The sequence below is a fragment of the Charadrius vociferus genome, unplaced genomic scaffold, assembly GCF_000708025.1.
Source record: "Charadrius vociferus isolate BGI_N301 unplaced genomic scaffold, ASM70802v2 scaffold239, whole genome shotgun sequence".
Lineage (NCBI taxonomy): Eukaryota > Metazoa > Chordata > Aves > Charadriiformes > Charadriidae > Charadrius > Charadrius vociferus.
Window position 1 is genome coordinate 739915 of NW_009649928.1, and position 22569 is coordinate 762483.

The 22569-nt window shown below is 43.0% G+C and overlaps 2 protein-coding genes across 2 annotated transcripts in view; one reads left to right on the forward strand and one right to left on the reverse strand.

Moving 5' to 3' along the window:
- The window catches only part of ZNHIT3 (zinc finger, HIT-type containing 3), a 1984-nt gene extending 1373 nt beyond the window's left edge, over positions 1–611 (forward strand). The window contains exons 2-3 of the mRNA XM_009891184.1: positions 38–139; positions 421–611. Of these exons, the coding sequence (XP_009889486.1) occupies positions 38–139; positions 421–611 (293 nt within the window). The remainder of the gene's footprint in view (positions 1–37; positions 140–420) is intronic.
- Positions 612–1571: 960 nt separating this feature from the next.
- Positions 1572–21457, reverse strand: MYO19 (myosin XIX). Its single transcript, XM_009891173.1, has 24 exons — positions 21446–21457; positions 19428–19572; positions 17915–18063; positions 17568–17681; positions 16661–16793; positions 16374–16443; positions 15912–16014; positions 15603–15699; positions 15042–15118; positions 14559–14649; positions 13357–13528; positions 12949–13022; positions 12740–12861; positions 10864–10977; positions 10288–10464; positions 9222–9368; positions 8638–8745; positions 7674–7744; positions 6608–6717; positions 4559–4722; positions 3695–3824; positions 3421–3506; positions 2761–3066; positions 1572–1793 (listed from the first exon to the last, which is right to left on the reverse strand). Exons 1-24 carry the CDS (start codon positions 21455–21457, stop codon positions 1665–1667), a joined length of 2901 nt encoding a protein of 966 aa, XP_009889475.1. The 3' UTR covers positions 1572–1664.
- Positions 21458–22569: the final 1112 nt, after the last annotated feature.

Here is a 22569-nt window from a genome sequence, read left to right on the forward strand (position 1 = left end):
CGGGCTGGGCGGCGCGGAGCCCCCGGTCCCGCTGCAGCGCTGCTGTCCGCGCCCGCAGGCGGCCCCTGGTCGGTGGAGGACATCCTGGCGGACGGGGAGGAGCAGGACCGCGTCCCGCTGCAGAAACTGCAGCTTTTAGGTAAGGCTGAGAAGTCTGGAGCGGGTTGGGTGCGCGGGGGGTGGAGGGCCTTCGGCCAAGTGAGCGGAGACACTCGCAATTCCCCTGAATTCTTCACGGAGCGCTGCAGTCTATCCCAGTCCTGTGTTTCGTTGCAAGGCCTGAAAAATTTAAGTGCCAGAAACCCGGCCTTTCACCGTGTCTCTTTGAAAGTTTATTTGTAAAATAAGGGTGGTCTCAACCACGTTTGTAACTGTTTGAGATTACTACTGTTTCTCTTTTTCTTTTTTTCTTTTTCAAAGGGGAATCAGAAGAACTGAGAGACTTGCTTCTGAACCCGCACCTCAGGCAGCTACTGCTGACAGTCGATCAAGCAGAAGATAAAAACTCCCTCATGAAGAAGTACATGCAGGAGCCATTATTTGTTGAGTTTGCAGACTGCTGTTTGAGAATTGTTGAACCTCCAGAGAAGGAGAACATTCTTCCTGAGTGAGCTACTTTGGGAACGTTTTTCTTTCCTTGAGATTTTTTTTCCCTCTGACAGAAGAGATTCGACAGCACCCCGTGCTGCTGGGGTGCACCATTCTGTGTGTTTCCTCAAGGTTTGGTCACGCTTTGCTCATGAATGTCAGTGCTCTAATTTTCAATTTGGAGTTGACAAACAGTGACAAAGTATTGGACAGATTGGTAGATAGTAGGAATGAAACCTGATGTTCTGTGGACTTGCTCTCTGTTGGTACAGAAATACTGTCAACCATGGGAAATGTTGCTTCCCAATAACAATATTAAATATATTTGTGTTTATTTTAACCCACAAACTAATCTGAAATGTTTTCGTTAACTAAACCTTATTGCGAAATATCAGACACCTTTACGAGAGATTTAACAGTTTATTTAAAACATGGAAGAGCTGAACATTTTCAATGGCGAGATGGTACAGAGCGCTCTGATGAGAACCCTGGCCCCTGGCAGAGGTAATGCAATCGATTAGGTAGTGCTAGGAATGCAGGGCAGTTGTGAGTACATGTTTTGGTCCTATAGATAAAAAGCAAGAGTCCAGTCTCGCTTTTCCCTGAGACATCTGCCTTTAGTGTTACAGCCGACTGCGGTTTGCTTCCTTGGTCACGGTCAGAAGTGGTGCGGTGTTGCTGAACACCGGTGTTGTGCCTCCGAATGAGACTCCAGCACACATCAGAAATTTTTGCCTTATTTGCACTCTCAGTACCAGCCTCTTGCTTCTCCCAGGTAGTGCTGGAATTGTTCAGTTCAAGTATATAGTGCTTAAAGCACTTGATCTATTTTAATTATGTTGAGTGTTCTCATAGTACTGATACTTCTTCTAATATATGTGCATGTGTGTGAGAGGAGGAATGCCCCCCCATGCATTCTAAATTTGATGTATATTATATTATATTGTACGTACAATGCATCAATATAGAAAGCTCTGAGGTAACAGCAGATACGGACGCTGAGTAATTTGAAAGCAGCAGCTTGCAGACGGTCCTTCCCTGAAGGAAAAAGTACAGTATATGCAGATCGCCAAAACCTATGTTGGAAGGAGGTTTTTTCTGTCCAATAAAATCTGGTTAAATCCAGTGATGGAATAGGCATCCGTGTGGGGGCTGACGTTTGCATAATGCAGGGGAGACTTCTTACAGTGAAACTTGATCGAGCCCTAGAAGAAAAAGAGGGGGAGGGGTCAGTTGATGTTTTGCCAGATTTTGAGCTAATTTTGCTATTCAAACTAAGTAGTGCTAATGAATATCAATAAGGCTAGAGGAAGACCTCCAAAGAAGTCCTAGTACAAATGGATTTAAGAGAAGTGGTTGCTACAAAGAGTACCAGTATCCTAATTTGAACTGAAATTAGCTTAAACTCTGAAGATCTGATTATTTAGTCAGTACTGAACTTGGTACTGCTTCTTCCTACTTCTAATAACTGACCAGGCACAGGCTGCATTCTTGCAAGCATAATTTTATGCAACCTCAAAAATTTATCAACAAGGAACCCAAGAACAGGCCCAGGGGATTGGTAGCCGGAGTGCAACTTCTGAGGGAAGCCAGTGTGGGTTGTGGCTTGTTTGCAGTAAATGGTATCTAAGATTATTCTGCATGTGTGTTAGGAGATGAAGTACTGGAGGGTTGCTCGCCGCTTTCCACCCTGGAAATCCTCTGTCGGAATTAGTCTGTGCAGTTGTCTGCACAGCCAAGTTAATGCAGAATTACTGAGATATTGTTAATACACCCAGTGGCTTTTCCCCAAGTGGATGCTTTTTCATTTGTTCACCTGTTGTGCAACCTGACTCCCCTAAGCAGGAAAAAGACGTAATCCGTAATAGCAGAGCCCACGTGGGAATGCTCTGCTCTCCAGTTTTGAAGCAGAGCTTTGATCAGTTTGTTCCTCTGACAGCGATTAACAAGAGTTTTCATGCTTAGTTGAAGTCTCAACTCAGCCCTGTGTCTAGCTTGAGCTATTGATGTCAGAGCCACCAGTAGTCACCTGGCACGTCTTAGCCAGTGGAAAAAGGAAGACTGTACCCTGAGAGCAGACTTCGTAGTTGCTCTGCTCGATAGCAGAGTTCAGGTTCCTGAACTCAGGACAGCTTAATTGTACTGATGACTCGAGTGCGTGAGGTACATTACCTGTGGGAGAGCTCTAATGGAAGTGATGCCACAGCCAAAGAAACAGCTTTCCACCTTGTAGCAGTCGCTCTCCTGAAGCACTTTGAGGCATGCCAGCAGCGACAGGTCTCTCCGAAGTCCCATTACAGTAACAGGTGCAGCAGCCAGGACAAGGCCAAGAGGCCAGAACTGAATTATTGCATGCAGGGGCCAAGTTGTTTCCAAAGAGCAAGGTAATTTGGCCGAGATCATCGTAGCTCCAGGACCTGAGAACACCTTTGCTTCACCCTCATCCAGTTCTGCCGCTGCTAAAGCAGCCATTTTTGCCTGATGAAGAGAAGCAGAACGATATTCTTGAACAAGATTCTCAAACGTCTTGAACAAAATTTAAAATCGCAAAACTAACAGTCTAAGAAAGGGCATCTTAAAAGACAGGGCACCCTTTGGGATGCTTTCCCGTTCTATGAAGGTAAGGAACGAGTTCATTCTGCAGTCTCTACGCTGCCACCCTGTAGGAGCTGTACAAGCCTGGCATCCATCTTCTCTTCAGCTTGAGAAGAGTTTTCTGGAGAACTGATGGTATTGGTTTTGTACAGTTACTTGACAGAGGTAGATTCTTTCCCAAACACAAAAAAGCCGCAGTCGCTCCATTTCAATGCGTCCGTGTACCAACATACTTACTTTCCATTTCCTCCAGCCATGCTTAATAACATTAGCAGCCTTGCGCATCCTTTGGAAGCGATTCTTGGCTAACCAGGAGCGAGCAGCTGAAGATTTAATGAAAAGAAATCTGAGTACACAGAATCTCAGAAGCTCTTGCACACAGTGTAAGAGAGATGGCACTTAAGCTTTCTCCACACTCAATTAACATAACCACTCCTGCCACCTTAAACATCCAGTGTAACTGGAAATGTTACTTGTTACACTTTATTCACCCACACCTTTATCAAATTACCTGCTTGGATGACAGTTGCAGACCATCTCTCCTTCGCTAGTTTCTTCTGTTTGTATCTTCTCCAACAACACTGGATGCAAAATGCTTTCTCATTTAACACCTCTGCTCTTCTAGCTTCAAGTTGCTCCAGCTGCAATGGGGACAGGAGCCTGCAGTTAACGCTCGAGGACAGAGTTGTGTTCACAGCTCTCCCCTCTTCTACAGTCTTTTGGTGTTTGTCAGAAAACCACATGCACACTACAGGGTCCGAAGACTGACGGATTAGGTTTTAGAAGTGAGAGCACTTCATTAGTGCTTATTAGATACCTACATTTTTATTTGACACGTTATCTGAGGGGGAAAAGGGTTTTGTGGGGGGAAAAGTGGACACTCCTGAAGTCACAGTAGCAGTGGGCTTAAAACTAGCTCCACTGAAGGTTGGTTGGGTTTTTTGTCTTGCATCTTCCAGTATGCAAACTTTGCAAAAGCGTCTTCGTCTCCTTCATCTCTGTCACAAAGCAGCTGCTTAGGTCTGTCGGAGTAGCCAAGTCTGACAAGGAGAAGCAGCTACTTAGGTCTGTCGGAGTAGCCAAGTCTGTCAGCTGAAGCTCAGGAAAGCTGTAAGCGTTACTGGACCTGGGAGGATACTGAGGACACTAGAAATGAGCGCAGCTCCTTGTCCGTCAACAAGAACACCGTTAAACAAAGTGCTTCTGATAGTTGGATTCCGATGGATATTTGATTTGGTTTAACAATTTGAAGGAAAATGCCAAATTCTGGGCGCACTGGCATTAGCAGGCGTATTGTCTAAACCATGATGATAATCTGTGCCAGAATCCCCATTACGCACATACGCTCTGATAGCCAAGGAAATAGCACTCTTACCACAGAATTAGCCATAAATACTTTGGTTTTGCCGCAGTACACTGAAGCGTTTTCTGCTCTGTTCCCTGTTTGCTCAGCAGTAGCTTGTCCCCTAAGAACATTCTGAAGGATCTCAAAAACAACAGAACGTGATGCTTTGTCATCATCCACTGCTGCAGTCTCGCCTGGAAAGGAGCATTGAGGAGAAGGTATCACAAAACTTGGAAATCGGGACCAAGTCATTGTCTTTACACTGAGACTTCTTGGCCATTTACGGGGGATACACCTACAACACGAGGGGAGGAGGTGATGGCTGAGACATTACTAGATCTAGCTGTGGTTAAGTGAAAAATGCGACAGCATAGATTTTGCCGTGGGCTAGCAACTAGAAAACCGGCTTGGTGGGTTTTAACTAGGATGTAGTTTGGGTGCTGCCTTATCACCTCTATTACAACCTATCCATAGGTAACAAATGCCGTTTTGGGTAGATCTAGACAATGAAACAGACATACGGAGGGCTCAGCTGTTTTCACGTTGCTTAAAGCATCCTACGTGGAAACATTAGAAAGCAACAGCAATGCAATTCAGAATAGATTTGAGCAACTCAGTCCTAAGAAAACCTGATGAAATACCCAAAACTCAAAGCTGTTGGGAGCAAAGAACAAAAAGCGAGGAATTAGGCCCATAGCCTTAATGTACTGAAGGATGCAGGAACAGAAAACAGATTCTACGCAATTCTACAGCTTTCACAGGGCATCAGAAGCAGCTACAGGGACATGTACTAAGCAGGAGTTTATTGCAGCAATAAGAGGTTATTAAAACCATTTCTGGGACATAGTACACAATTTTTTACATTATGAGACAAACAGGTTAGCCAGATTAATCTATTTGGAAATAGAGGTAGACTTAATTCAGACCTGTCCTTGAAAGAGATTGTGTTGTTCAAGGCAATGCTGCATGAGTTTCTGCATGCCCAATGCCGGAACTTGATGGTCTTTGTATCTTTCCGTCCTGGATACTGTTTGCTTTTCTGCTATAAATATTTCTAAGGAGATGAGAGCATTTTAAGATACTGAAATCAAATATAAGCAATTCTTGCTTACAGGAAGACATCTGGTGACTATGATGGTGTTCATGGGGCTGGGCTGATAAGGGAACCAAAAGCTTATCCCCGTGTTTAGGAAATTGTTTTGCTTTGTTTGCAGCTTATTACCTACTAAAGATAAAAAGGACGAGTAACCTATCGCAATGAGGCATTTCAGCTAATGGGTTTATAATTGAGGGGGAAAGATATGGCATGTAAGTAATTTTTCAGCCTGTACTTCATTATTTCACCCCATTTCCGCATGGTGAATAGATTTCCAGCCATTTTACTTATCTGAAATAGGCTGGTACTTACTGGTCCTGCTTCCCACATCTACTGGTTACTGACCAAGCCCATTGGGTGAAGATGGGATTCATCTGGGAGAGAGAAGGGGGTTGCAGCAACTGTCAAGATTAAGTGTAACGACCTGATAAGTTCCTGCTTTCAGGGGTTCATACCAAAGGTGTTACCTTGTAGACCGGATTGCGTTTAAAAAGTCCATCCTCGCTCTTGCTTAGAAAAAAGAATCGCGTACAGAAGTTTGCAAAAGGTAGAAGAAGCAGCAGAATCCAAGTAAGGTAGAAGGTCAGTGTGTTCGGCAAGAAAACAAGGTGGGGGAAAAAAAAGAAAGGAAGTAGAAGGAATATAAGCAAAAAGGTAAGTGGTTTTCAAGTCTACTCAAGAACTAATTCTAAATCAGATTATATTGGGGGGGGAACCCCAAACACCATCGTAACTGTGATTGTTCTACCCAAGAGGAACACAGAAAACCAGAAATAAGATGAAAGATCTGCAGACTTTAACAAAGAGCCTGCTGTAAGTGTTCGGCAAATTAGAAACTCAAATTGGTGATAGATTAGAAAAATATTTTGAGAATAGTGATGTCCCTAGTGCTGAATACGGTAATTGCATCTGATCTACGTGATACCAGATTGGTGCAGTGATAATTTTACTTAATAGAAGAGGGATTATCTAAAGAAACATACCTCTTTTCTCGTCAGTATGATAGTTGCTTTTATCACACACTCCATTTTTATTGGACCCACGTGATTTTCTCAATATTTCATAGCGCTCAGTGAAACTTTGGAAAGGGATCCTGATAGACAAACGTACAGTTAATTTTAGGCAAGTATCATTTACTATATGGTAAATAATCTATCCTTTGAGGGGGGAGAACTTGCAGAATGGCTTCAAAAATGCAGTGCGTGGAATGCAAATAGACTGATGCCTCTGTAGCCACCAACGTACAAGAAAGTATAGACTTTCTGAAGAAATTCAGGAGACTGCCTACTGCCCAATAACAGACGGTGACTTTTGCCTGTAAGAAAGACTGGGCAGGAATTGTACTTGTTTATGATAACGGTGAGCTTCACCCCATCCCTGCTGAGCTGGCAAAACCATGACTAGCTCAGGCCTTGTTCCCTCCATCCTCTAAAGGTGCTCAAGAAAGCCCAGCAAGGTGACTGGCTGTGATGAGATGTGTGACTTCAGGTGACTACACTTAGATGAATGCCATTTATAAATTAATTTTAATTGCTGAAGATGTTACCGTGAAGCCACATTAAATCAGAAAGTTTTAGTACATGATAGTCCACATCAAAACATCTCTTCCCCCGCTTCTTAGACTGGAAAGGTAGAGCGCTCAGACCAGAGAGGTGCGTTATAGACACGTATGGACTTTGTTAGTATTTGGTATATTTTTAAGAATCCCATTGTCTTGAACGCAAGTTGCACTAGCACTGCTTGTGCTGCTACTGCACTTTTGGACTTGCTGAACGAGCAGAGTTCCGTTATCCAAAACACAGAACAGCAGTCCAGCTTTGTGACAGGTATTTTTGTCCCAAAACAAGAGAGGTGCTCAAATCTGCTCTCTGCTTGCTTTTAAGCTTAACTCTTCAGATAGCTTTGAAAGAATCAGTAAAGTTTTGTGGGCTGAAACTGACTACAAAATATTTGGATGTCCTGCTTACAAGTTGTGCTGAATAACTGATATGCCACTAATTGCTACAGAAACAGATTATGGAAGAGGTTGCTCAAGAAATTCGGACTTACCTAATAGGGAAGCCCGCTGCACTGATGGTGATGGCTTCGACTATTCCACACGCCTGAAGCTGGCTGAGAACCTGAGGTGTAAATTGAGATGGTTTAGGCAACTGCTGTCTTTTTCTTCGTGGAAGCTGTGTGTGCTTGGCCCGAGTGACACGCAGCTCAGCAACCACACCAGAGCCTGCATGGTGCGCACCGCCACGCTGGCAGCGGGGCAACGAATGGAGAGGGCAGAGAAGGGGATTACGCAGCCACTGAGCTACTGCTTTGAGTAACACCCAGAGTAGGGTCAAGGAACGCTAACGCAGAGGGACAGTCCTCGTGTGCCCTCCCTTGTGGCAGCCACACACCGTGCACTGACCAAATGCAGCAGAACACGGAAACCCGGTATTGGTACTTCAACACCACTTGCATGTAATCAGCAAATTCTCAGTGTTAAAAATTAATGCAGCGCTACTCGAGCTGCTTGTTTTTACATCAGATGAGGTTCTTTAATTATAGTTTAGCATCCGCTGCTCTGCTCCCAAAGACATGCTTGTCGGTTGATCTCATCTAACTTGTCCTAGACTGGAGTCCAGGAGCAAGCAAAGTTTTGTTGTGGGCATTCACCATGGTGGTATCTGTGTTACCAGGACTGCTGAGCAGTCAGCTCCCCTTTATCGTGAGGGCTGGGATGGCAGCACCCCAAATAATTTGGGAGTACTTTGGTAAGAGAACTTCTCATACAGCAACAAGTAAGTTGCATCTGGAAGAGCTGCTGTGCTTACCAGCTCCATTTTAGACACACATCATCAGTGATTCTGAAAGGATGTTTATCTTGGAAGCTCCAAAGGAGAAAAAGCTATTTCAAGATGCGCTGTGAAAAGAGCTTTGCGAGTGACTCAAGATGATAACAGACCTAACGCAAAGCCCTGCACAATGTTTTTGGAAAGCTCATTGACTCAGTGAGGAAAGGCTTTTGAAAAGTTACCTCTTCTCTTTTAAAAGTCATTGCCTTGCAGTCAGCATTAGGCTTAATGCATCGGATGTAATGCGGTGTGGTGCTATTCAAAATCTGCATGAGATGCTCAAGTGAACCCTGTAGAAAACAAATGCAGGATTAATTAGGGACTCCTCTTCCACAGGTAGTTTAGCTAATCAGTAGCCTTTTATAAAAACAACAAAGCCGTTTTTTGCAAGGATGGCTTTAGAGACTCAGTATTAGCAGAGCTCTTCTATAGGGCAAAGGGCAAAAAATCCACTCTGTGGATGCTTTCGTAAAATTGTCGATGGTAAATTCAGAAAGTTTCCAAAATTATAGCAGTGCCATCAGTTGAAGCTAACCCCTCAAGAGGAACAGGTCGGAAGAAGCCTCACAAAGGCAGATGCCCAACTGCTAAAGGAAAAGGTAAAATCGGACTGAGTGAAAACCCTGAGAATCTCAGGAGTCTGAAGCTGGTTTTGTTTTACACCTGTTTCATTTTAGTAACGTTTACTGGTCTTGGTCCAACTCTACTGTCTTCTCATCTAGTTATGAGGATAGCAGTAGAAAGCAGAAACTTGAATAGGATGTACCTTGAACTTTGACACCACTGTAACGACAGCTGCTCTGTTCTGGGTTTTGATGTTATTTTGGCTCCTTTCTGTCACAGGAAATAATTTTTGAAGCAAAGCGTCCTTAGAATTCTGCAAAACATGGACCAGCTCTGGTGGAATGGGGTCCTGCAAACACAAACATGACTCATTAGTATTTGGACTTGGGCAGAAACCTGTCACCTTTGAAAATGACTAAACGTTCCACATACGTAGATGGAATAGTATTTCTGATGCCAACTCTGATTTAACCACTGCAGTAGTTTCAAATCTGACTCCATACATTCACTCATAGTCAGATTCAGGAACAGAAAGTAATGTTTGGCTGAATATTTTGCAAACCTAGTCAAATGTACCACTGCTCCTAACACTGTTTCATTACACAACTTAAGTGAGCTAGAAGTCTCAACTAGTTTAATCCCTACAGGACAGTCTGCAGCAGATATTAGAAAGTCTATTAGAAAGTCTTCTGTTTAATTAAGAGACGGTATTTTATTGCATCACCTAATATACCACTTGCCATAATTGCTGGTGGTGTCAGAACTGACAAGGGACTCTCATAGCTGCAGACTATTTCACTTATTCCCTGATGGCACAACGAGGCCAAAACTTGAGCTTCCTGGTATTTCAGAACTTTCAGTAGTCGAGTCCATGCTCTTGTTTCTCATAAATTTACCTATTTTGGGGGAAATGAAGCGCTATATTTATGGTTATAGAAATGCCCTGGTGCCATTAACACCTCTGCCTTGTCTCAGGAATGGAAGAAGCCCTGATTTGGTGATACATGGTCCACTTCATCCTCAGCAGAAAGATCTGCTAACAAAGCATTTGCTTGTGCCACTGATGGTTCATTAAAAATTAGACCGAGAGCATTACCCAGTTTTACATGGCCTGAAGGAATTATTAGGAGCAAGGTTTGTATATCCATTAAACATCACTGAATCAACATGTTAGCGGTGCTTTGATTTAAATTGGTTTTGGTCTGGAAGATTTTTGTTTGTTTGTTTGTTTGTTTGTTTTTTAAAACACCCTTTCTGAAAACACCTACCTTATTTTTCTCCACCATTGTGGCCAGCTGATAGCAGACTTTGCCAGCATAATGTGAAATAATAAAGTTAGGCTTCTTACTAAACTTGTTTCGACTTAAACATTGATTATTAGACAAGGCTTTCTCAATCCGAGTTTGAAACAGGTCAGTGTTAGAGGATCTATTCAGACGGCACTCCTGCATAACAAACAAGACAAAATTGCAGCATCTCTTATTTGTCATAAAGAACTTTTTAAAGTCTTTAAAAGCTAAAACACTTTAAATTAAAATCATAGCCATTTTACGTTTAGAGTTGCTTTGAGTAGGCAAGCCCTGAAATACTGGGGAAAAAAACCCAAAAAACAAAAAAAAACACCCCAAAAAGTAATTAAGGCTTCATATTTGAATCAGAACATCCTGGATCAGAGAAAAAAATAGGAAGAAGCAGTGTCATTATTGCTCTTAAAAATAAGCTCTGCAGAAACGTTATAGCTGTCAAGTTTCCTGCTAATTTAGCACGCGTGTTTTCTTTGGTGGCACGGGACGGACGGCAGGCAACTAGGCCAAAAGCATTTGGGGGTTTAGATCCACACTTACCTCATTCAACAAAGAAAAGATGCTGAGAGGATTGCCCTCGATCAGATCAAGGCAGTTCTGGTTGTCCTGGTAGTTTATGAAAGACCACTGTAGGCCTTCAGCTGCGTATTCTTCCTGAAGTGAGAGAGAAACCGGTTATTCTGCGGCAGAGGGCACTACAGCTCAAATAACCGTGTGCCTTTTTGCAGTCTGATGCAGTTACAGTTTAACAAGTTAATCCCAGACTCAGCCAGCTCATCCAAAGCTCAGCTCACATTCATTGGCAACTTTGAGGAAAAAAAAAAAAACCAAAGGAGGATATTCTACCCCAGGTAGCTTTTGGGTATGTAGCAGCAGGTCCTGCTGGAACAATTTAAGTATTTGGGAACCTCCCAGATTTATCAGCGAGAGCGGCAAGGCTGCTTTACAGAGTAAACAAACAGAGGTTGCAGTCACCCGAAGCCTCTCCTGGCTGTACTGGGGTTTGCCCTGTAGGGCAAGAAACGCACAGAACTCCTTCCTTAGCTCGGGCATAGCCCTAAGCCGACCCTTGTGTGCCAGACCTCACTGACTGGGTGCCATTTAAAACAAAGCCTGACCCAGAAGCAAGTGGAGAAAGATATTGGTTGAAATAATTTGTACAATATTTTTGCTGAATTGCAGAACAACCTGTCAGGAGTGTTTAACAAGCACAAGCTCTTGGCCAGTTATTTGAAAAGTCTCCTGGCAAAAGCTCGCTCAGCACAGCCACTAATGGTGTCTAAGTGGTTTGGGACACTGCCAGATCAAGAGAGGTAAGAGGGCAGGCAGTAATTGGGAGGGGTACTATAAACAGAGGTCATGAATCAGTTTCAGGGAAAGTAATTGTGTGCTTGAACTTGGTTTCCATCTTCACTGACCATTAACCCCTGGCACAATGACGAGGGCAGGCAGCAAACAAAAGGTTGGGCATATAAAAGCACAAATTATGGTCAAAGAGATACTTAACTCCCAAATAAATTGATAAAATTATGCCTTGAGGTATGAGGTACCATCGTGTTGGTGCCATAAAGAAAGTAATTTCCCAGATTCCAGTTAATGGCAAAGATGATTGTGGTAACGTATGTGTCATGGAGGAATTCATCGAGGACTTAAGTACATCTACAAAAGTAGGAACACAGGCCTGGCAGGGACTCTGTAGCTTTCAGAGCACTCAGATGAGAACTGGAATTAGCAGCGTGTGACCAGTTAAGGAAGCGCCTGCAATGTATTTAGCATGGTGCAAATACCTCCTCTACTGTAAAACAACACAACTCCTGTACCTCCTCATTCAAAACCAGAAGCTGATGCAGTGTGTTCTTGTCTTTAAAGGTGCCAGCATGACAACTGGGTTTATGAAGCTGTTCTCCTGCGGCAGGCGGCCTCCACCAGCTACCGCGTGCTACTGATGTTCGGGTCACAAGGTTCTGCTGGGCTTTCTGCCTTCACACTAAGTTCAGGTCTAGAAGCTCCCCACCCATTTAGGTACTTTATACTTGATGAAGAGAATTAACATGGTTATAAGCGACAGCTTCCAAGAGAATCTCAACTTAAAACTAAATTCTTGAGGTAAGAATAGCCTAAGTGTTGAGCTCTTTGAGGGAATGCACACAGTTTACCAGACCACAGAGCCAGTGAAGCTGTGTAACAGGGAACAGGTTTCCAGTACCCGAGGAGAGAAAGCTGTCTCATTCCACCAACTACCCCACGCTCTCCCCTTTAGTGAAACCAATCTTTACCCACATCCCACTGATTTCTGTGGCATTATTTACTTGACTGAAGGTTGCAATCTCATCAGAAGCACGGAAATACAATTAAAAAGACAAAAGATGCTGTTTTAAAATTAGATATTTAACATTTGGTCTTAACGGAGTATTACCTGTTGTGCCTTCAGATAGTGTGCTACAAAGTGCTGCTGCAGTTTCTCGTTGGCATAGTTAATACAAAGCTGTTCCAAGTTGTTTTCAGGGAAGGCTTCAAAACCATAAACATCCAACAAACCTAGGAGGAATACGGGAAGACTTTGGTCTGGGAGTAGCTTAAAGGACTTATGGTTACCCAGTTAAATCAGGCGTAAATAAGCCATACCTATGAAGCTGTTCCACCCTGACGGATCTCCGTAGATGCTTTCATTTATGACCAAAACGAGCCATTCAAACAATCTGCAGACAATGACAACTGGATTAGTTGGAAAGTGCTTGCCTACAACCACCGGAGTAGTGTTCTTTTACTGCTGTTTTTACCAGTATCATGTGGAAGAAACAAAAAATTCTGACATGCTGCCTGCTGACATGAAACAGCAGTTCTCTGAAGGTCTCTCTGTTAGATACTGCAGCTCTGTCAGTGTCTACAAGGGAACCAAAGGTGCGTCGAGCAGGGAAGGGAGGGTTACACTGCTACGGAGTCCAAGCAGAAAGCCAGGGAAAGTAAATCCCTCTGTCCTCCCTCACAAAAGTTACAGGGATTAGCACAGCAGCCTGCCCCAGGTGTCCTTACTTAGCGTAGATCACTTTGGCAAGGCAGTCCCTCCTAGTGTCACATTCAGCTCTGGAGCATGGCTTCTTGAAGACTTGTTGTTGTTTTCCAGCAGTTATTGTTCGAATTCTTAATGATTCCAGTAGTTCCTCAACAGATATCTTCAGCAAATCTCCAACGATCTTCGCAAAACCTTGTTCAGAAAAAAAACATTGCAAGGTTATCTGGAGTGTCAAATGAATGCAGCCGCTTTAAAGTTATGGAAGGTCTAGAGATCGTATAGAAAAATGACACTTCCATGAGTTCACCAATTTAAATGTGGATTTTGGATCTTTTTACCCAAACCTGGGAGAAAGTTTTGCAAGACCAGACTCTTAATTTGGATGTGGAGTACGCCTAGAATTTCAGGCACTCTATTTAAAATCAAACAACTATACCAAAAAAGTCTCAAGTTTGCCACACAGAAGTAGGCATTTTAGAGAGTACTTTCTATGTATGTCTTTGTTACTTTTTCACCTTATTTGAGCAGAGACGTCTAAATCCAGGTAGACAAACCAGTCATGCCCAGAGAAAAACAGGGATTTGAGGGATAGTAAGAAAATGTAGAAGAATGAGTATTTTCTAACAAAGCATTTAAGATCTTGCTGACCTGAGCTGTATGCAAAACTATTTGAATATTAAGTAGCGTGAATGCAGAACATGTGAAATAATAGCAGGAAACATCACTATTCAGGACAGTGGTTTAGTTCTGAAGGAAAACTAGATCCACTAACCTCCTACAGACATGCAGAACAACCTATGTTCTACGCTGCAATTTACCAGATTTGCTGTAACTAAAGTTTAGTCTTTATCATGAAAATTTCAAAGCTTTAATTTTAAAAGCCCTGCGCTCCACTCTGGGTCAGATTTCTGGAAGCCTTGTGAGGTCATCGTAAGATTACAATCAAGAGTAACAGTTCTGCCAATAATCCTTCTGAAATGACTGTCTAATGTTGGAGTTGCCTTGACCTGTAACGGAAGGATATTATCTCTCAGAGCAGGGGAGCATTAGGTTTTTGTTTGTTCAGTACTTTGAAACCGTGAAGTACCGAACAAAAACAGGCTTAAATTTTGGTTTGCCCATGACCTTGATAGTCTCCTATCACGCAGAAGAGCGTAGTAATCCTTTCCATTAGGCATCTGCACTAAGACAACAAGACTCCCTGGAGCATGGCATGCCTCACCTTTGGCTTTGTCTTCTAGTTCACAAGGCTGAGATTCATCCACTGGATTAGAGAACTGAATGTTCCCAAGATGGAGAAGGCCCGACAATACCTGAAATATAATCATTCATTGAGTTTTCTACAACAGAGCTCCCCTCCAAGCCAGTGGCCTCTTAGCCTTCCCTTAGTCACATGAACACGACAAGTCAAAACATTTCTGCACTAAAAAAATAAAGCAAGTAGATTCCAAGTTTCTATGTTAATTCCTAATGCTGCCATTACTGAAGGAAACCTGACATCCACAGGTCCAGGCTTTTAGCTAAGAACTAATATTTGGTTATGCAACCTAATGTGTAGCTGCCGGCCCTCCAGTCAGGAGCACCAAACAACCCATGCTCTCTCTATACATTGCTACAGATTTACTTCTGCAGAAATCCCACACTAAAAAGACCTTCCAAACAGCAGCAGCAGCCTCATGGTGACCATGCTTTCTTTGTACCTGACCTTGAAAATATTGTTCTGCGTGGAGCGGTCAATGCCCAAGTGAAACATTGCATCTCTGGTCACCTCGAAGCAGTCCTCTGAAAAGCCAAACAGATGCTATTTAAAAGAAAGCCATGCACACAAACACAGGCAAGCAGGACACTCTACACCACGTCCAGTTTAGTTGGAATTGTCAAAGGAGATCAAGGCAGTCAGATGCTGTTTTGGTAAATCCCAGAGAACAAGCTGGAGAACCAAGTCATTGACTTCATACTGACCCTGCGGGGCTCTGAAGTTAGGCAGCAGGTTGCTGAAGCACATCCGAAAACAGGACGGTTTCTAAACATAGCTACAGAGAGATGCAAATTCGCTCGGCCAAAACCCGCTGTTCTAAACCAGGTGAAAACTCTTAATAGTGCAAACTGAAACTTAAAAAGAATCACATTAATGCCGGTGGCTTTGCAAATTGTCTGCTGGTCACCAACCTGGGTCATGGGATTTAATCGGCCAGACACATTTTTGCCTGCCTTCCTTTAAAGTTACGGCTGTTAATAATGGACAGTCTGTGAAAGTAATCTTTACCATCTAAATTTCTTTCAGAATTTGGCAGCCAGCGGTAGTCAGCCCCTTCTGGAAGGTTCCATTCCAGCCTCTCCTCTGCAGTGGCACCTTTTGTGATCTGGAGACAGAAAACAAAGTAACGACCGAATTTTGCCTTTGGTATGTACATCTCACAGACAATGCAGAATAACGCGCTGGGAGCATGATTTACTTTGGAGGCATGGCAGACAGGAAAACTGTTAAATATTAAAAGTTGCAACTGTGCTAAATCTGGTGATTTCAGACCCACCATTTGTCAGAAGTATCTAGCAAAATTAATGGAAGGCAAACCTGATAAAAAATGTGAAAGTTTCTTTCATTGGGGGCCTGATAGGCAACTCTGGTTTTCTCCAAAAGGAAAGTCTGAATGGAAGCACTACTCAGATGGTGGAATCTAGAGGGGAAAAAAAGCAAAGATTTCAATAAACCTTTCTCACAGAATCTGACAGGTATTGTGTTGTTATGATACCCACTGACTATGAATGCTTTACAGTTCATCTTTATCTTTGTGCAAACTTAATGTAATATTTTATTCAGAGTTCTTAACTGTATCTCTGTGTTTCCATTGCTCTCTTTTAGAGATCAGGGTGAAAGCTTGCAGGAAAAAAAAAAAAGAAATAATAATGTACTCTGCCAGCAAACCAAAATATATTCTAAAGACAGATAAAATATTCTATGGCAGACTTCAGAAATAGGCTTGTAAAGATTTAAAGGAACAAGACAACAGATAGGTTTTCACGCAGTAATTATTACCTGTCTAACTGAAGCTGGATATATTTTCCAAAACGGCTACTGTTGTTATTCCGCAGGGTACATGCATTTCCTGTGAAATTGCCAGTGACAGATACAGCATAATCAAAGCGGTTCCACTCTTCTGTGTTGGACATACACATATTAAGGGTGATCTGTACTTAGCTGCAGTATTTGAAGAGTTTGTCTTTTAAGGAGAGGGCCAAGAGCTAGCTTAGACTTGTGTATTAATAAAGAAAATTCCCACAGTGGCCGCTACCTCTTTTTGCTGTTAAAAAAGCCTCATTTACCAAATGCTTCCATGACAGGGTTGGAATCCAACACTCTCTTCTCTATCCTTTCCACGGTTTCATTGCCTTTTGGAGAGATAACTGAAGCAGCAACGGAAGCATAGAATTTCATAAGGCAGCGAGATGTCCAGGTCTGCAAGACAGAGGCTTGACAATAGGTCTTTGTTTTTACCATGTTGTTAGTTATGTCAGTTAGTGAAACAGTGCTAGCTTCTGAAAACACAGCATGCAGCTGGCGATGATTCTAAAGAGAGTAATTGTGTCAGGTTTATAGCTCAAGTTCAGTGGAAACCTTTTGTGCGTAGGCTTACGTGCAACAGACACACATTTAAATGCTATTGGAGTCAAGAGCGCTTTGCTGAATGGCAGTTTTATCAAGATGTAACCATCTGGAAGCTCACCTAGAATTAACAGCCAGTATCTTAAGGTGAACTAAATATAAATGGACTTTGAGTCATTAACACTCAGCAAATAATTTTGTTCTCAGGCTTAAAAACATCCTTGGTATCTTTCTGAATAGGGATGGATGATTACAAAAGGGCCTCGGATAGGATCTGAACTCTGCTGCTTCTAAGTCTCTACATAGGGTTTGCTGAGACGCACACGAGCTCGCTATCAGACTGGGCTGAGACACTGACTCAGCACTGCTGAATGATTCAAACCCAGCTCTCCCAGAAACTACAGCTGTCACCTACAGAGCAGCTATATTAAGTAGAGTCTATTTAACTGCAGCAATCACTTAACGCTTTCTGGATATTTCAGGAAAGTCTTGCTGGAGCAGACCAGCCATGTGCTCTGTCAGAATTTTTTTTTCTTCATCTTTACTTGTTCACTGAAACACTGTGCACAACAAATCACGAGCAAATCTCAAAACTTAAGAGCAATGTAAAAAAAAAAATCTCCTTACCTTTCCAGCACCACTTTCTCCACTAACAATTATAGACTGGTTTACGGGGTCTATCTGGCTTTGGACATTTCTGTAGGTTTGTTCAGCCACTGCAAAGATGTGAGGTTTTAAATCCTGGCAGTAAAAGAGAATATTCATATTGAAGAGAACAGTAATTACACAGTTCAACAGCAATGAACAGCAAAGGTCTTCTCCCATTTATCTGAAAACGGCACTGCTCTTTTAACAGAACTTGTATTTCACTAGAAATGGTGTTTATCCTTTAGGATTATTTTGCTCATATACATTTTGAAGAACTTGACATCTGGGTTCTGCAGAAAGACAGTTATTTCAAATATAAGGATTACCTGAGGACGAAGTGCAACATGGTACTCTCTCATAAGCTCAGGTGAATAGAGGCAGGCGATAGGCTGAAATGGATTTAAAGCCACCAGGCTGCAGCCAGCATTTGTATAAAACAAGTTTACGGCGTATCTTGCTTGAAGACATTTCAGAACTGAAAGGCACACCTTCTGTTAGCATCTTTTGAAAAGTGTATCTGACTCTTGCTGTTCCTGTTTGTAACAAAAATCTTCAGCTATGTTACCTATTAGGTTTAATAGAGAATGAGGTGATCAAGGGAGTGATGTAGTTCTACTATACTGTCCTGGTTTCAGCTGGGATAGAGTTAATTTTCTTCAGAGCAGGTAGTATGGGGCTATGTTTTATGTTTGTGCTGGGAAGAGTGTTGATAATACAGAGATGTTTTCTTTATTGCTGAGCAGTGCTCGCACAGAGTCAAGGCTTTTTCTGCTCCTCACCCCACCCCGCCAGCGATGGGCTGGGAGGGCTCAAAGCTGAAAGGGGACACAGGCGGGACAGCTGACCCCAACTGACCGCAGGGATGTCCCACACCGTGTGACACCGTGCTCAGTAGGTAAAGCTGGGGAAGAAGACAGAAGGGGTAGACATTTGGAGTAATGGTGTTTGTCTTCCCAAGTCACCGTTAGGCATGCTGGAGCCCGGCTGCCCTGGGGATGGCTGAACACCCCCTGCCTTGGGGAGCGGGGAATGAATTCCTTCTTTTGCTTTGCTTTCGTGTGCAGCTTTTGCTCTACCTATTAAACAATCTTTATCTCAACCCATGAGTTTTCTCACTTTTGCCCTTCTGATTCTCTCCCCTACCCCAACTGGAGGGAGTGAGCTAGCAGCTGCATGGTGCTTAGCTCTGGCTGGGGTTAAACCGTGACATATACATAACAATGTCTTTAAGAGTTGCTGTTATTTTTAAAAATGTTAAGGGATCTGTGAACTATTCCACTCAATAAATCCCATGATTTTATGAGGTTTCATATAGTCAGTCCCAGAAAGCAAATCTGTTCATTTGCAAATAGAGGCAAGAATTCTCCATCCGCACTAGGAACAGGCCTTAGCTTCCCCTAACGGCACGATCTTTAAAAGTCGAGTGAGGAATTTACTTTTCAAAACCAATTTCATGGATATATTTTGAATCTAAGCCAGAGCCTTATTTTCTGATACATTCATAGGAAAACCAAACTGCAATCACAAGGTCATGCAGGAGTCCTTCAATAGCATTAACCCTCAAGCACACCCTGGCTGCCTGAACCAGCAATACAAACGTGAGTTCTGCACACAGAGCTTGATAAGAGATCAGCATGGCTAAACCTAGAATAAAAGTATTTTGAAAAAAACTTTCAACCAAACTAAATGTGACTTTCTAAGGCTTTGAATAGGTTTCAATAAGCTTTGAATCTTTAACTACTATGTTGGTGGTACTATTAATGCGATGAGAACAGTAACTACCATATATTAGCCATCAGGGAAAGTGACTCCTCTGGAGATGGTCCCCTGGCTGCTCACCTGTTGTAGTTGTCACCGGGTTAACTTTTGTGAGGTCATCAAAAAGATGCAGTTTCTCTTCATCACTGAGGAACGCTCTCACTTCTTCTTCAAATGATTCGCTGAGGTCATTCTGGAGGATAGAATCTTCTTTTTGGCCATTTTCCTGGAGAGAATGTCAGATCAGCACCAAAGGCTGAATATGACTGGACTTTCACCTCATCCACTATAGTTTATAGCTCTCCTACTCCTTCCATGTAACACAAGTTCAGTCTCAGCAGGAGTCATAACTTAGTACGTTTGGGCTACTCTTCCTCCCAGTTGCCCTCCCCCTGCATCAATGGTTGCCATGAGGTGCTCTGTTTTTACAAAGGTATTATCTAGCACGTGAGAGATGGCAGGCTGGCAACATGGTTAGTAAACGGAGTTCATTGCTGGTAATTCTGGCTGTAAGCAAAAGCACTTGGAAAGAATGTGTCCTTAGACTCATACTGCCTGGCACTTGCAATTTTGCAGGTCGTTCAGCGCAGGCACATTAATACAGTGTTCTTAACTGGCATATTTCTAAGCCCATGAATGTCATGCATTCAATGCAACCACTGCCTTGGGCAGAGGGAAGCAGGAAGGACTGGCTGCAGAGGCTAAGGTAGGGCTGAAAGCTACTGTGGTCCAACACAAATGCAGCTTTCCTAGCAGAGACTTTGATTTTTAGAGCAGAGATTGAGGGCTCCAAGAGTAAAGTTGCAGAGTGCACACATTACAGCCAGGGGAAAGGAACAGCGGTGTTACAAGAGCTGGCCTGCATTAGGTGAAGATTTGTCCCCTTTGAATCACTTAAAGTATTTAAATCTTAGCCTCTGGGCGCCCGCGTCCTTGACAATATTAGTTGGAAGGACACATTTGTTGTACAAAGGTAATGGAAAACTTAGCCAGAAGAGAGATTTCAGGTCCTCTTTGTCGTTTCTGGGGGGAAGGAGAAAGGAGCTATAAGGGAAAATGAAGAAGGGAAAAGATGCCAGTCCTGATTTTTGCTTTCTGGATATTCCTTTTCTGTTCCCTTTCTCCATGAAAGAAACTCCTTCAAAGTAATCCTACTCATTTGTATTTAGTAGCATAAATCTGCAATTCCTTAGAAGTTAACCAAGTCAATGAACAGTATCACCTTGTTTATACAGTAAAAGTGCTAAATTTAGTTAGCAGCATTCCCACTACATGAGCTAAGCTCATGAATAAATGCGAAAATATACTGTAAAACCCCATTAACACATTTCTAAAAAAAATTTAAAATGCTACAATAATGTACTCATTTAGGAGCATTATTATCTTTTGCAGACAGCATAAGTAGTTCATTTCCAGTAATACAAAATTGTGCACAGTGAGAGAAATAAAAAAGCTTAGGAACGCAGTTAAGCATTGTCATCTAAGTGATTTATGTTATTCTACTCTGAATGAAGGTTAAGAAGCTTGCTGCTTTCACAGAGAACAGACACGCACAATTATGAAATACTCTGCGGACAAGATGATTTTCTGCCAATGGCCCGTTCTCCCTGTGCCCTCCCATGTGTTCGCTCTGTTACGTGGCACCAGCCGAGTTCTTAAGTCCACTGTGCAGCTGATGTTGCAAGACCTGAGAAAGGGCTTATTTTTTGCTCGCCTGCATCCCCTTGCTTAACACGGCTTTATTTGAGAAGAGATAGCGATCATGGTATTTTCAAAACAATATTTGAAAATACAATCACTTCAGATACCTACACTGCATAGCTCATGTACCCATCAGTTTTACTGAAAAATCGCCCTTAAGGATGTGCTTGCTACATGCATCAACACCCGCCCTGTTAAAGCCAATGGCATAACAAAAATCACTAGCCGCTGTTAGTAACACCGCTCAAAACCACACAGTTAATAGGTCCAGCCAACTCATGAGGTAGGGTTGAATATACATTAGTAGTTACCTAATCTTGACTGCACAAAACAAGCCAAGAATTCTTTCCTGGCAGTAAAATGTAATTAGCACACACAATTCCTGGTTTTCTTTTTACCTGCTTTGGCATCTTGTTCAGCCCTATGGACGGGAACGCCAGAGAGGGCCTTTACTGTAGGGTATTTCATTCAAATCAGGCTGAAGAAGGCTGAAACAGGAAAAAAAAAATTAAAAAGGCATTTACAACAAAATAACTCCAGACATGTCACGCTCTGGAGGGTTCCACAAGCAGAGCTCAAAGGCTTCAGACAGAAGTACCGATCCCGGTGGGTCCCAAGTAATGCTGGAGCTAGAAAGCCTACCCGCGCTGTCAGAGTAACAGCCTGTTACATTCTGTTTGCCCCGGCAAATAAAGCTTATTTGAAGGGAATAATATATCTTTCCTTACTGCAGGAACAAAATGCTTTCTTTCTCTTGAATTAATAAAGCAAGCTTTCTTGGCAAGAAATTGCAACTTTGCTTTTGTTAAAGTCCTCCTATTAGGACAAATGGGAAAGATTTGTGGGTCTGGTGGCGTCAGAGAAGCTAATGCTTTTGGAAAAGGAGTGACTCAAAGAAGTTTTGTATTGCAGCACAAACAAGATCTGCTTGCCTGCTGTTACCTTCCTGTTTCCTCTAAAAATCAGTGGGACCCAACGCGAGGTGAGTCAAGTTGACCTTCTGAATTTCTGTGACTGATAAACACAGATTCCAGTCACATAGCCAGGAAGAATTCCATCTTCTTCCAGCAGCTGAAACTGCTCTTTTCCTTCTCCTTTTCGTCCCTTCTCCCTCTCTTTCTCCTTCTCCCTCTCCTCTCCTCCTCCCCTTCTCTTGTCTCTCCTATTCCTATTCCTGTTCCATTCTTACCTGGCATGGAAACCCCCTTCAGAGACTACTTCAATCCATGAGCTGAAGTCCATAGAGCTCACGGTACACACAACCTCCACCGAGACCCTCTCTGCCTTTAGAAAGTTCCTAATCTCGTTACGCTATTACGCTTTCCTGGGAGAGGTGTTGCTTACAGCCGGCAGAGTTCTCTGTGCCAGTCAAACCAGTTCCCCAGAGGACACGGGCTATCGCAGCTCCCCGCTGATGCCGCCTCTCCCCCCGGCTTCACCGGGGCCGAATCTGACATTGGCCGGGGCCCCAAGGTCGCTCCCAACGGGCCTGTCCCGTCCGCCCCCCCACACACACCCCAGG

Bases quoted from the DNA above. Each gene is read 5' to 3' on its own strand.
- MYO19 (XM_009891173.1), bottom strand. The intron at 17,682-17,914 runs GTAATCCTTATA...TTTTACTGCCAG, and splicing joins ATGTTGCACTTCGTCCTCAG to GATTTAAAACCTCACATCTT. The intron at 4,723-6,607 runs GTATGTTTCTTT...GCTCCTTTCCAG, and splicing joins TCATACTGACGAGAAAAGAG to GCGAGACTGCAGCAGTGGAT.